Raw genomic sequence first — 14,935 nt, forward strand, 5'->3', positions numbered from 1 at the left:
GTAGTTCACTGAGGATAGCAAGCGCGAGTGTGAATGAAAAAGAAAGGGAAGAGAGCGAGAGACACAGGGAGAGAAAGAGTGGGAGGACAGAAAATTGTTGTCTGGGATACCAATAACACTAAAATCATATGATGTTTCGTATTAAAACCAAAGCTTTACAGATATACTGAATTGGTTGAAGATTTTTTTTGATCACCTCTACTTTTTGACCCTCCTTTTTAGTGAAACGTATTACAAAAATATGACATTTTGCTCGAAGAATAAAACAAATAAATTCTAAACTCAGCCTCAAAAAAATTTAAGCCGGACTGAAGATGACCATTCGTCCCCATTTGTGTCTTTTGTGATGGCACCTGTCTTTGTTATTTGTGCTGCAACTGTGTACATGTCCAAATACACATAGAAAAAGAGACATGCCTTAACTTGGAAAAGATATCTGATTTTTATTAAAATAACATGACAGGGGAATCTCAGCATAAAGGTTTCATTCTCTTCAAGAAAATACAATGAAACACTATCTCGCCACTGACAATAATCTTTCCCTTTATGTGTAACATTCCACCCTGCCCTCCCAGTTGATGAACACTGTATACATGTTAACTAGTTATAGAAGTCTTTGTGATGCACAGATGTATCTGAGTTAAATTAAAACAAGAGAAGAGACAGTTCATACAAATTGTCATACAAATGATCAGACAAACAGAGAGCATTCCTTACCATCTCTGAGACTTTGCTTATTATAGTATTAAAGGTACTTAAAATCTAAAACAGCCCCTCATTTGACCACTTTAAGGCACATGTTGGTGGAAAGTTTGAAACCAGTTCCCCTTGTCAGGACACGGACATGGATCTGTGATCAGGTTAAAAGCCATTTTACGTAAATAACATGACAAGCTTTAAAACAGACCTTTGTTCAGTTACTGGAGGAGCTCTAATCTTCTTACAGCTAGAAGTACTTGTGTCAGTACATAATCTATCCATCTACCTCACAGGTCCATTGGGTTCATTCAGACATTTTTCAAACAGTATTCCAAGTGTAGTCATATCCTGTTGCACCTGCTTTCATTTCCATAATAACATACAGTATTTATCTCAGGTAAACATTGTTCTCAAAGAGAAAAAATCAACATATACTGCATGGTAGCTGAACAGATCATGTACCAACTCGACTTCCCCCCACCTCAGCACAACCATCTACATCTTCTTTCAGTTCCTTGTTGTCATGGTTACAGAGTAAAGCAACATTACTGCAAGGCCTGACCAGCAGAGCTCCGACTCCGCTCTTCAACATGGTTGACTGATCTGTCCTAAATGGGCTGCAGTGATCAGTGACCAAAGGGAGGACACTGTCTTTAAACAATTAAACAAGGCAATGATATGTATATGCGTGTGTTGTGTGTGTGTGTCCATGTACGGTATGCGAGCAACAATTACAATGACAGCATGTACATGTACTACAACATGCCTGTCAGTGTACATGTGTCTGCCTCTGTTTGTCCGTTTATCACTCCATGTCTGTCCTACACATGTGGGGTCACAGGTTTTCTCCGGGCTGGTACTGCGGCTCTGTGGCGGTGAAGTAATCCTCCAGGAAGGACTGCAGGTACTCGAAAGTGTGCCTCTCATCGGCCTCCCGCCTCCAGCACTGCAGCATCAGTTCATGGAGCGAGGCGGGGCAGCCCTGGGCACAGGGCATCCTGTAGCCCCTCTCCACCTGCTCCAGCACCTCACGGTTGTTCATGCCTAAAGGGGTTGAGGAGGGAGAGGGAACGTGGATGGAGGAGAGGGGGAGAGGGTTCAGAGAAAAAGTGTTGGATTAAACAACACATAAAGGATAAGGAGAAAAGTGCAATAAAAGAAACATAAATAAAGAAATAAAATGTGCAGATATGATCAAAACAGTATATAACTCATAATATATTACATTGATTTTATCACTTTCAGTATTTTGTTTACTTAAGATACAGCATAAAAATCTGGAATGCATCACAATATGTCCAAGAAGAAAACATACCTCTGATCTCAAAAAATAATTAAAAAAAACAGGATCCATCTATGTACAATATATTAAATAACTGCATTATATAGGGCTTTGAGTTTCAAAGAACTTTAAAGGAAATGTATAACAAAGTGTACAGAGTCAAGGCTCATAAGTACACACAGCAACATCTTCAAGGGCTTCACTGAAATACAGCCACAAACGAGCAAAAGTCCTGATCATCAGTGTTATCTGTTATACGATTTAATTTACCAATTTTGTGTATTTCTACTTAAGTATTTTAATCTACTACACATTTGCTTTTATATTCCATGTTGGGGTTTATTTATTACTGTTATTTCATCAAACTTACGTTATTCTTCTGATCTTATGTGAGTTGTGATCTTGTGATTATTCTGTAATATTTGATCTAATTCATCATAAGTCTGTCTCATACATTTTCTTACAAGATGGCACTGCTATGTTGAACATGACACTCCTGTAAAAGAGATTTTTAATCTCAGTTACAAATTACATTATTTCACTATAACATGCAATAGTTTCAAATTTAAAATGTTTGTAGTAACGGAACGATGAAATTATTATTTCTCAATCATTTTTTAAAATCAGTAATTCCAGGTGTCAATGCATCAATAACATTTTGTAAGCATTACATCTCCATTTACTTTCAATGCACTGGTGAGCAAAGCACTTAAGCCATAAAGTTTCCAGTATAACCGCTCAGTGACCGCCAGTGAAAACGAAAGTAAACTCTCCGACGCTCCACATTCATCTGCAACTACTTTTCCAGATTGTTGCTGTATAAGAATGAAGCTGAAAAAATAATCGAATCCTGGAGGATTTTCACTGCCAATGACGATGAACCTGTTACTGCTTGTGAAATTAAAACATACTGAACAAACAGGGATCATGTAGTACCTGGGTATGGCACACGTCCTTTAGTGATGAGTTCGGTTAGTAGGATGCCGAAGCTCCAGACATCTGACTTGATGGTAAAGCGTCCATACAGTGCAGCTTCTGGAGCCGTCCACTTGATGGGGAACTTCGCCCCTGAAACCATGGCAACGCAGTGAAGATGCATAATCATATAATTAGGATAGGTTATGTATAAAAATATAGGCATGGAGGCAGAGGCAGACACTCTTAATCATCACATTGTGTAAGCGTGGCTCTTTTCCTCAGGCTCTCTCATGCTCACACACACACACACACACACACACACACACACATACACACACACACACATTTAAGATCACATGCTGTTACCTTGTCTAGCTGTGTACTCATTGTCCTCAATGAGCCTCGCCAGGCCAAAGTCAGCAATCTTGCATACCAGATTGTCTCCAACAAGGATGTTAGCTGCTCGCAGGTCACGATGGATGTAGTTCATCCTCTCGATGTACGCCATTCCAGCTGCAATCTGCGCACACACAGAGACAAAAAGATCTCACATATGTGGCAGAAGTACATGCTTACTTTTACTGGGTCAGTGTGTTTGTGTCTGTCTTAAACTCACCTGTGCAGCCATGTCAACCAGCTGAGGCAGCTTCAGGCTTTGCCCCTCTCCGTCTTTTAAGAAGTCCAGCAAACTACCTGAAAAAGAAAGAGTGTGGCATCATGACAGGCCCCATTCACCCACTGTGGTCACCACATCTGCTGCCATGTGTCACACTGTACTACATGGAGAGTACATCATGCATTTTTAATCAAAGTCAAATTAGATAGGTGCGTGTAAATTCATACACAGTGACACAGAGCATTAAATATTCCTTTCCATGAACACATCTTAATTCTGACTTTTCTATTTTTCTTTTTTAGTGAATATTTAAGGGATATTTTTCCTGCCCCCAGGCCATCTTCACAGGGGGGTCAAAGATCATCCCCAAAGAGGGAAGAAAATCCCTGGGATTGGTGGGAATTCAGTGTTTTGCTCAGGATGGAGGCATGGGGCCTCGAACTTTGGTCTTTTAATTTACAAGTCTCTCTGATCAGTGTACAAGCTATCTGCAAGTTTTTTAATGTGCCATGTAATGTTTTAAACGTACTGTTGAAGTCTGCGTTTTTCTGTCTGTTAGTTTATTGTTCTGTTTGGAATTGAGCAGGATGTCTCAAATGTTTGTCATTTTCTAAAATCGTTAAAAGTCAGGATAGGAGCCAAGTAACAAGTGAATAATTTTTGGTGCAGGTCCAGATCCAGGTGCAGATCGAAGATTTTTTTTTTTTTTTTGAGGATTTCATTACAAAATGTGGAGCATTTCCGAAAATTATTTTATTATTTTCTCAATCTACGGCACTGACTTAAATGAAACAAATCTACCATGTGTCCCATGATTTTAATAGAATCCAAAAGCATGTGTATATATATATATACATATATATATATATATATATAATTAATAAAATAAACATATGAATATTTATTATTCTGTAGATGCATTATTGTAATAAATTAACCTCAGTGTTAGTATGAACTTTGTCAATACTCTTATCAACAGCGAGGTTTCCACCTAACACCAGGGATTCATACTGTATCTATAGCACGTCACAGGCATGACAGTTTGCTCAGCCTGATACCTTGGCTCATGAACTCAGTGATAATGTAGATAGGCTCCTCAGAAACCACGGCATAGAGCTGCACCAGCTTGTCATGGCGAAGTCTCTTCATGATTTGAGCCTCCTCCAGGAAGGCCTCGGGGGACATGGTTCCTGGCTTCAGAGTCTTCACTGCTACCTTGGTGGTGCCGTTCCACATGCCTGGCATACAGACAAGGGGGTGTTAATGCACACACAGGACACGGACACACACACACAGACATACTGCATGAGCATATACACCAATTTTCTGGCATACTGACAAGTGGAAGGATGTATAAACTGTACAGTGTATACAGCCATTCACTGTATATATGCCGCCATGTTACATATATGGGGACACAAACACCCACACAGATGTCAAAAACACACAATATGCATGCTGTAATGAACACACACGGTCAAATTCCTGCATGCGAATGATTGTTATGTTGGAGAGCATGCATGACATGAGACAGGGTGAAGTTAGGAGAGAAGGAGGTTTACTGGTCTTACATCAACACCAGCAGCACCTGACCTGCTTCAAGAAGAAACTCTGCACGGCTCAGAAACCCAACACACTGGGATTTAGTCAGGGAAACTGTATGACAGCTTCAACAAGAGACTGGTCGTACGTGTAATTGTTAATACATCCTGTGGGAATAACTGCTAAGATGCGATTTAATAGGGAAAAACAAACTTTGCTTGCATAGACTGACATAAATGGCCTGCCACAGCCGGTACTACCAACAAACTTTGCAACACGACAATAACAGACATGTCAGACGATGCTGAACAGACAGTTTTCCTTCTAAGCACGTAGAGGGTGTCAGTCTCACCCATCCACACGTCACCGAAGCAGCCCTGTCCCAGCTTCTTTTGCATTGACAGCGTTTCCCTGGATACCTCCCAGGCATCCCGCGCAAGGCCCATGGTGAGCGGGGTGGAGTTGAGACAGGGCTTGGTCAGGTAATGACACAGCCCATCATTAGAGCCTAATGGTGGAGGAGAATGGAGCCAAGGAGGGTGGAGATGTAGGGAAAGGAATTGAAAGAGCGGGAGTATGGGAAGAGTGGGTGATGGAGAATGGGGGAAAAAATGTGAAGTGATTGGTGGAAAGAAAGATGGAAGAGAGATGGGAGAAAGATGGGTGGGGGGGTGACAAAGAGGTGAGGTGAGATGATGAAACATGCACATGCAACAACAGGGGAGGAGAGGAACAGCTCTGCATACCTGGATATAAAACACTTTTCGCTCTAATTTTTAATTCATTAGCAGCTGCCTCTGTATAATTGTTATCAGATAAAGGGATTTTTCAAGGATTTGCTTCACTACAAAGGTTTCAATCAAAAACTGGTCCAGACTGTGGACCATGTGTATCTGGTCCAATCCACATATTTGTTGCAGGTATAAGCTGACACTTTGAACAACATAAACAGATAAACAGGGCTTTAAAGAATGTCTGTTTGTGTCTTCACACTTGAAATATTTACTGATGTTTGTGTCAACTGAATACAACCAAGACTTAAATGTATAATGTGTAGGCCTAACTGCTAAAGCTTTAAGACTTCTTTATCCAGGTGTGCTCTTGCTGTTACCTTCCCACCCCTGAAACATAGTCCTACCCATCCAGACTTCTCCAAACTGGCCATTGCCCAGTTTCTTAATCAGCTGGAGGGATTCACGGGGAATCTCCCACATATCCTTGGTCTTCACTGATAAGTCGGCCAGCTTAGGCATGCCCCGTTTACAGCTGCCAATCAAACGGCAGCACAGTCCCGCCGCTCTCTCTGAGAGAGAGAGAGAAGAGACAAGCAGACAGGCAAAGAAAAAGGGAAACAAGAGGAAAAGAAAACAGAGCAAATGCAGAGATAAAGAAAGAACAAGACAGGTTGCTTATGCGACTTATGCAACTGACAAGTAAACCAAAAAATAAAGTACAAAGACACAAGGAAATTTCAGCAAAACAGACATGAACACATATTCCGAGCAGCGGCAACATCATGTACAGATACAAAAGAAGACAACACAGGGACCATACAGCTGGTAAGAAAAACATCATGTGCCCAGAGCTCTCAGGTTGCTCATGAGGATAGCATCACGAACAGTGCACACACTGCAGAGTGTTTGTTATATGAGCACAAGCCACTAGGGGGCAGATTTACACTGACAGAGAGCAGAGGAAGTCAAGGGTGTGAACCCTGCTTTTTTTACGCACAGTCAGAATCAACAGTCAGTGGCGGAAGAAGTATACAAATTCTTTACTAAAGTGGTGAGACCACAATGTAAAAATACTCTGTTGCAAGTAAAAGAGCTGAATTCAGATCTTACTTAAGTTAAAGCACAAATGTATTACCTGCAAAATGTACTGTATCAAACTTAATCACAAGTAAAAAAACTCTCTCTATAAATATTATAATATATATTATTATATAAACAATAAAATTATTATTTCTAATGCATTAAGATACAAGCAGCATTATAATAATTTAGTTGGTTATTTCAACTATGAATATTTTATAGGCTGATTATATACTTTTTATGTAGAATCTTCATCTACAAAGTAACTTCAAATAAATGTAGTAAAGTAGAAGAATAAAGTAGCAACAAATGGAAATAAGCAATTAAGAAAAGTAAAAAAAAGTAGAACAATGTTCTATTTATGTACAGAACTTGAGTCAATGTACTTTGCGCCACCGGTAATAGTGTCATTATGGATCAGGTAGAAAACAGAATAACACAGATTTTAATTATAAAAAGAGGATGAATTGGTGAATGTGTTTATGTGTATCACCTGTGTAGTGCTCTACCAGCTGCTGAACAGTGTCAAACTGTGATCTCGTGGTGATGTAGTAGCCACCGTTGTCCAGTTTGCGGATCTTGTAATGCTTAACGTGGTCTCCCTTGTTGTCGTCCCAGTCACGGATAGACAGAGAGTAAGCACCTGGAAAGAGATGGGAGGGGAACAATGGAGGGAAGGTGAGGACAAAGAGGGACAGTGCGAGGTAGTGAGTGAGAGATACGAAGAAAGAAAAAATGAAAGCTTTGATATATTTAGAGCGGTAAGTCTCTAACAAAAGAGAGTATGTGTGTGTTTGTGAGTGCATGTGTGGTCTCCTTACCCTTGGTGGTCTCGCTCTCTCGTATGAGAAAAGTTCCCCTCTGGTTGCCATGGCCCAGCAGCTGTCTCTCCGCATCCTTCCTCCCCATCTTCCCAAAATACCACCTGTCACCATGACAACAACACATAGGTCACCATAGCAATAGCATAGCATCTTACCACCTTTGCCCTCAGATTTTATGTCAATCACTGAGAATATCTTTCAACATAAACTATCAGTGCTTATAGTGCAGCATATATAGCTGTCACGACTCTGTGTGTGTGTGTGTGTGTGTGTGTGTGTGTGTGTCTGTGTGTGTACTCACTCCTCAGCCTGTATGGAGTCAACAGGCGCTACGTAGTTGGAAGGGATGTAACCTGAGTTGCCAGTGTCCAAAGATCGAGCCTCCCACCAGTCGCCCTCTCTGCCAAATTCCCACACAAAACAGCAGTTTGCTTGTAGAGATGCAATACATGAGTTTATAGTTTATATTTATGATACTTTTAACAACAGTGAAATAAAATGAAAATATGAGACTATAAAATTTCTTATTTATTCCTCCTTAAGTGCAAAATATGTAAAAACAGTGCTTTTCAGTCTCTTACTTCCAAAGGTAATGATGTAATCTCTTAAGCAAACAACAAAGCAGATTTTTCATCAAGCTTTATCTACATAAAATTAAAGAGCAGACTAAAAGGTGTCTAGATGAGAAAGAAGATAATGGGCATATGTGTGAACTTTGCTGGAAGACATTAGGGAAGGACCCTGGCAGCAAAGCCAATTTTAACCATCATCATTCAAAGTTATTTTAGATTTCTAGTGTGTGACAAGAACATTTTTCAAGACTATAAGCTTGTCAACATCATTAGCAGCAGTTGAAACCTCTGACAGTTCACAGTGTTAATGGATGGCATTTAATAGCAGCTTGTGGCATTTAATGTATGCAAACAAAATTAATTACCTTTTGGGAGTCATAGCTGATCTCATTTAACACATTTAACATTGATCACATATAGTCAACGTTCATTTTTCACCTCTCGATGCATAATGTCAGAATTTTTTATTGCAATCCTATCAGGGTTGTTTTTCACTTAATATATAATTTAATTATGATTAAAATACAGTTAGTTTTGTGTGCTTTTCTACTCACGTATTGTTAATGATCTGAAATTTCTCTCCTTTCTGGAACGTGAGGTCATCTTCAGTGCGCGCGTCATAGTCATACAGAGCTATGAAGAGGGTGACTCCACCACCTGCATACATGTTCACACACAGAAACACAGAAACACATACACAACACGTTTCCAGTTATACACTCGAGTTCAAGCCACTTAACTTCGATAATCTTCTGGGGTCATTTTTACTGCTTTAACCCTTTAAGAAGCAGCAGCCTGATGGTGGATCAGTTATTACAAACTCATGCTGTTCAGTCAAACATTGTTAAAACCCACAGAACGTTATTTTAAGTTCTAGTGGAGACCCCAACGTTTCCAAAGATACACATATGTCCGGCTGAATGTTGAACAGAATGCATATAAAATGATTCACAAGACATCTACGTGTATATTTCCACTTCATAAAATTGCCATTAAAAATATAATAGTCTCGGGTTTGAATATGTGAACACCATACATCTTCGATAGGATAACACAGGATATGTGTGATACTGTCAGACAGTGTGGAATAAGATGATTTTCCCATTCATGAGGCTAAAGGAGGAAACTGCAGTTAAATCGTTTCAAATATGTTGAAGCAATGCAGGTTTATTCGGTTAACATAATTAACATAATTTCCTGATTGGGGTTGAATTTGATTTGTTATTAAACTTTCCTTGTTCATAGGTATATTGATTTTCACCCTTGTATCTAAGTAATATTGTGAGTTGATACTGTGATGGTCTCACATACACACACACACATTGATACAGACACACACACACAGTCGTACTTATTACGCCTCCAGGCCGTTGGTGTGTGTTGCTGGGGAAGATGGTGCCACATGAGAAGCCCTTGTTGAAGTCTGGGATGGACTGAGTGGGGTCGGGACAGTAACGGCCCTGAGTCAAGGCCGTGGACAACCCTCCATCAGCGTTGCTAGGAGACAGATCTGTAACGTCTACTGCTGCTGTTGTTGCTGCTGCTGCTGCTGCTTTGGCGGACTTCTTCTGCTTGCAACAGGCACACCCCATAATAACCAGCACGGAGACGGCGTCTATGAAAGGAGCAGAGTTGAAGTAACAGATGCGACTTTTTCTAGATTCTTCCTGTCTTTATTGTCGCTTGATGCTATAAAATTGTGATTCAATCTGTGTGCAGCTCATAAAAGCATGTTTTAACCCTGGTATGTGTGAATGTAATAATCCATAACAATAATGTGCTTATTTACAGAGTCAACCAAAGGTTTTCTTAGAATGATAAGAAGAAGCAATATACAAATCCAAAATTAGAGTCTGTTTAAAGGGTCAATCCAGACTAGGGTCACATTAGAATTTCACCTCCAAGACAGCCTAATTTTTAGCTCCTAATTTGTGTCATGCCCCAGAAACAACAGATCCTACATTTCCCATAATGCAACTTGATAACATCTTTCATATGACCCTCCCTGCCTCATAAACATCCATGTCTTTCAAACTGCACATCTTGTAATCAAAGCTATCTGTTAAAATGTTTAGGTCTCAAGTCCAAACCAATGGAGATATTGTACACAGGATGAATAGGACTCCTTGTAACAAATAAATTGAACTTCATGTGCCCTTTAAATTACATTAGTCACTAGTTGATTAATTACAGTATCACTGCTTATCAACAAAATTAAGACAAAAACAAGACTGTAATGGATTATCACAAGATTCAACATAACACATAAGTCAATTCTCTCATTACTGTAAGTAAAATATTTCCTCTTATTCTGATCTTTGTGAGTGAAACTCAAGACTTAAAATACAAGCTGGTAGAAAGTGAAAGCAACACACATTAACAGTTTACAAGGGTCAACACCTAAACAGAACTGTGAAGAGAGAAGTGACAAACTTTAAATAAAAACTTAACTTCCTTCTGGCAGGGGGAGGAGGACGAAAAGCAGTTGGAGGTAACTAACTTTTAACTTTTTTCTCACCTGATGTCTTCCTCTGTCAGATCATCTGTCAATCACCATCGCCACTGGAAAAAAAAAGAGGGAAAGAGAGGAAGGAGGTGAGTGACAAGGGGTGGCACGAGAGAGCAGGGCAAAGGAAGGATGAGTGGCAGAGAACCAGAGAAGGAAAAGGTGGTGTGAGAAAAAGGCTCAAGAGCGGTAAAGCGTGAATAAAGAGACATGTGAAGGGAGAGTCAGAGACAGCTCGATATAAGGAAAGGCAGAGAGAGATGTGAGGTTAGCCACTTCCCTTTTTGCAGTGGAGTTTGAAGAGGGGTACTCAGTCATTCTCTGTGGTCAACAGCTGTGTGTGCGTGCGTGTGTGCATGTGTGCGTGTCTGTGTTTGTGTGTCTGTGTGTGTGTGTGTCTGTGTGTGTGTGTAGCTGTTTAGGTTTGTGGTGAAGTAGGCCTGTAAATACCAAAACTGGACAGGGGTTACTGAAACAAAGTGACAGACACTGATGATGTGAAATGTGTTTCACAAAGATCATTGTGTTGATGTGCACACATGTATGCAATCCTGACTTCCAGTTTTGAGAGAACCACATTGTTTCAATAGGTTGTGTGTTGACAAAGCAAAAACTGGTGCCAACATCAAGAGGAGATAACAAACAGGGAAGACACTAAAACACTTGTTTCGGGTGCAGGGATGACTGCGTCATCAACATGAGCTTTCCTCATCAATTTGAGTGTGGTTTTTTTTAACATTGCTTCAGGAAAATCTGAATGCCCACTGCTACGTGCCTTGCTCACTTGGTTTATCTTAGCTTAGCGCAAGGATTTGAAACAAGGGGGAAACAGCTATCTTGGCTCTTAACAAAGGTATCATAATCCAGCTCATTAATTCAATTAAATTAAAATGATGCAGTCTGTTACAACAGTCCTGAAGTAAATCCTACCCTCATCAAAGTTACAATGTGCAGTTTTTGAAAGGTGTTGATTTAACCAGAGCACAGGTGATCTGTATAAATTCATTAATTAGTCAATCAACAGAAAAATAATCTGCAACTATTTTCCGAAAAAAAGCCAAAATGCTACTTCCATTTTAAATTCCAGGCAAGATTATATTTTGACAGTGTCTGTTTATTAGTCGGCAGGATTACACAAAAAATACTGAACCGATTGGCACCGAACTTGCTGGAGGGATGGGACATGGGAGAGGGAAAAACCCATTACATTTTGGGGCAGCTTCTGATCATCTACTCTGAATTTGTCTGTCGTGTGAGACTGCATTTAGCGAGGTGTACCTAATAAACTGGCAACTAAGTGTAGAGTGGCCCTGGGATTCAAACTTCAACAACTTTTGAAGCTGACTAAACTCCAGACTGCAGCCTCCCCACCTACTGAGGAATGTGAGGGAAGTAACACACAGGAAGAACAATACAGGTTATGGCAGCAAGCGACAAAAAAACAAAAGTAATTCATGTTCATTATGAAAAGCACCAAAGCCCCCAAGGAACAGTGCCAGGTTTGTCCAATCTGCACAACACATTCCCTGAAATTCCTTTCAATCTGTAAAGCAACAAAAGCTATTACGAGCCTGAAAGAGTCTGTTGCTCACACAGAGTAAAATATGCAAAAATCTTACGTGTGCACAAATATGCACACAAGCATACACTCATTCACTATCAGGTCAGCCATCAGGAGAGCTACAGGAAGTTAGCCCTTTTAGAGTTTCCTGTCCACCCCTCTGATGGCTCCCCCCTTTTCCTGGAAACTGAGGACAGAGTCCATCCACACACCCCAAGCAGCTGCAGCGCCACAAACTACACGCATACACACACCTTCCTCTCTATTGCTGTTTTTTCTACTCCTCTTGGCCCACACCTCTCCAACAACAACCTTTCATATTCCCTCTATTCACCTTTCAATTGGTAACGTCTTTCTCTTTCTGATAAACCACAGAAAGGAGAAGTGACAGAGGACGTAAAAGAGGCCTCTTCCCTTTCATCTTTATGTTGCCGCTGCCCTTTCGCTCATCTCTTCTTTGATAGCTTTTCTAAGATTGGCAGACGACCACAGACAGGATTGGCACACAATCAGGGATATGTATTCTCTCTCACAAACACACACACACACACACACACACACACACACACACACACACACACACACACACACACACTGGGGGATGTTCAAGGAACAGCCATACAGTCATTTCTCTGTTGGGTTCCTGTTTACTTGGTCTCATCTGTCTTCCTCTCTGCGCACAGAAGCTATGATAATTAATAAATAGCACCTAATAAGCTGACCCAAGGTGTTTGTACATAAAAGAAACTCATCATGAAACTCTATTCATCCCTGAAGTTACATATAAAACAACACACGGTTCAATAGACAAAGGCATTACCAAGCAAGTACACACACAGATCTAAGACATGCAGCTGTGTACCTATGTACTGGTATATCAAAAAAATGTGGTTTAGTTTTCATTCAGCTACTATAGCAAAGTGTGAGTGTATGTGAGTGTGTGGGTGTGTGGTAGAGATGATAGGTGTGGGGGTTGCACAATCGAACTGCATACTTATTGGTGCTTTTAAGTTGTGTATAAAAACAGTTTGCATGAGTAGGTAATGTTTAACTGGTCATACAAGAGAATTTTAAGAACAGCCCGAGTTCCTCTGTGAATCTTGAAACCAAGTTTCAAGATTCACTAGCAATACACTAGCAATGCGGACACAATGCTTGATTTTGGAAATTTAGGAAGAGATTCCTCTTAGTCGGAATAGGTGTAAAATCGTTAAGTATTTAGGATAGACATTAAATAGGCTCTTCAGTCAGACACACCTTTCACCCTGTATATAATACACCAGTTGCAACACCTGTATATGGTGTTACAACAAGTCGGCACAGTATTTCTCAATGATACAACTGTCATTAAAGATTGCCTCTGTTTCCTAACAGTTTACACCACAAACAAATACTGTGTCTTACTACCACAGACAAAATTGCGTTTCCTTTGTTTATCTGTTTCAAACCTAAACCTCACTTCACTGATTGGCCTCTTTTTCTAGATGCTGGCAAATACATAGACAGAATTATCATAATATTCTGTGAAACAGAGGCTGTTTCCTCTGGTGAGGAGAAGTGTGGTCATGGTTTGTGATAAGAACATGACAATTTCGTAATTCATTCTCCATTTAAAGTCCTGCATTCAACTTAAGCACCAAGTACAGCACTTGAGTAAATATACTTAGTTACTTTCCACAACTGTAGAAAAGTAATTTTGTGTATATTTGCACACTCTGAACAATATGGGCAAGTAAACAAATTCAGACTTATAAGGAACTAGCATCTATTCAGTGCACTCTTATGAAATCACAATAGCATCACCCTCCATCCTCACACTCGCAAACATCCAAATCCAAATGACACACCCTTTCCTGCACGGTGGACTGCAGATAAGCTGCTCCCAGCGGGGAGCTCACCATGGGAACACAGGGCAACACACACAGCTGTCAGATCTGTAGTGTTCTGGTACTTTTACACCACTTCTGTGCTCAGCTCAGACTTTCAATCCTCCTCCTCCTCTTTTCGTGTTTCTCCATCTCTTTTCTTACCTCCCTTTCTCTCTGACTCTCTCCCTTGTTAGCAGGAAGCCCAACAGGATGCAGAGTGTGAGTGGGGCAGGAATGATAGGACAATGGGAAGCAGGCTGTCACCGAACCCTAACACGCATAACAAATACTCATACAGTTATGTTACATACACTCTAACAGAAAGGAAAGGGAGACAACACTGGTGGAGGGGGGGGCCAATGGAAAAGCAAGGTGTCTCGGTCATTGGGACATCCTGTTTCCACATGAAGTCATCACTTCCTTTTGATAGAGAGGACAGAGGTGGCTTGTTGGAAAGCATACATGAACATTTACAACAAGTTAGTTTCTGAGAAAAAACAGTCGGATCTTGTTTCTGAAGCATTAGGGGCTCAGGGCCTATTTCTATGGGGTCAAAATGAAGAAGAGACCATGTCTTGTCTGAAGACTTCCTCGTCAACAAAATACATTCAGCTGACCCCCCCACCCCCCATCGGTGTGCAAGGGTGCTAACATCAGGCAGTACCGGGAGAGCTTTGTGAAGAATGTAACGTCTATTTCAATCACACCCCTACCCACCCACCCCCCCCCCAAC

The 14,935-nt window shown here is 40.6% G+C and overlaps 1 protein-coding gene across 3 annotated transcripts in view; it reads right to left on the bottom strand.

The window, feature by feature from the left end:
* Positions 1-418: 418 nt before the first annotated feature.
* The window catches only part of yrk (Yes-related kinase), a 16,312-nt gene continuing 1,795 nt past the window's right edge, over positions 419-14,935 (bottom strand). The window contains exons 2-14 of one of the 3 annotated variants that reach the window (XM_087175578.1): positions 10,786-10,829; positions 9,619-9,882; positions 8,822-8,924; positions 7,997-8,095; positions 7,693-7,796; positions 7,365-7,514; positions 6,196-6,360; positions 5,410-5,565; positions 4,574-4,753; positions 3,516-3,592; positions 3,266-3,419; positions 2,918-3,049; positions 419-1,743 (exon numbers count right to left, since the gene is read on the bottom strand). In XM_087175578.1, the coding sequence (XP_087031704.1) occupies positions 1,535-1,743; positions 2,918-3,049; positions 3,266-3,419; positions 3,516-3,592; positions 4,574-4,753; positions 5,410-5,565; positions 6,196-6,360; positions 7,365-7,514; positions 7,693-7,796; positions 7,997-8,095; positions 8,822-8,924; positions 9,619-9,859 (1,770 nt within the window). In that variant the 5' untranslated portion in view covers positions 9,860-9,882; positions 10,786-10,829 and the 3' untranslated portion in view covers positions 419-1,534. The remainder of the gene's footprint in view (positions 1,744-2,917; positions 3,050-3,265; positions 3,420-3,515; positions 3,593-4,573; positions 4,754-5,409; positions 5,566-6,195; positions 6,361-7,364; positions 7,515-7,692; positions 7,797-7,996; positions 8,096-8,821; positions 8,925-9,618; positions 9,883-10,785; positions 10,830-14,935) is intronic. The other 2 variants (XM_023412278.2, XM_023412277.2) reach the window with 2 other exon arrangements.

Source organism: Seriola lalandi, unplaced genomic scaffold (genome assembly GCF_002814215.2).
Source record: "Seriola lalandi dorsalis isolate HSWRI2012SDOR001 ecotype SW California unplaced genomic scaffold, Sedor1 jcf7180002054476, whole genome shotgun sequence".
Classification (NCBI taxonomy): Eukaryota; Metazoa; Chordata; class Actinopteri; order Carangiformes; family Carangidae; genus Seriola; species Seriola lalandi.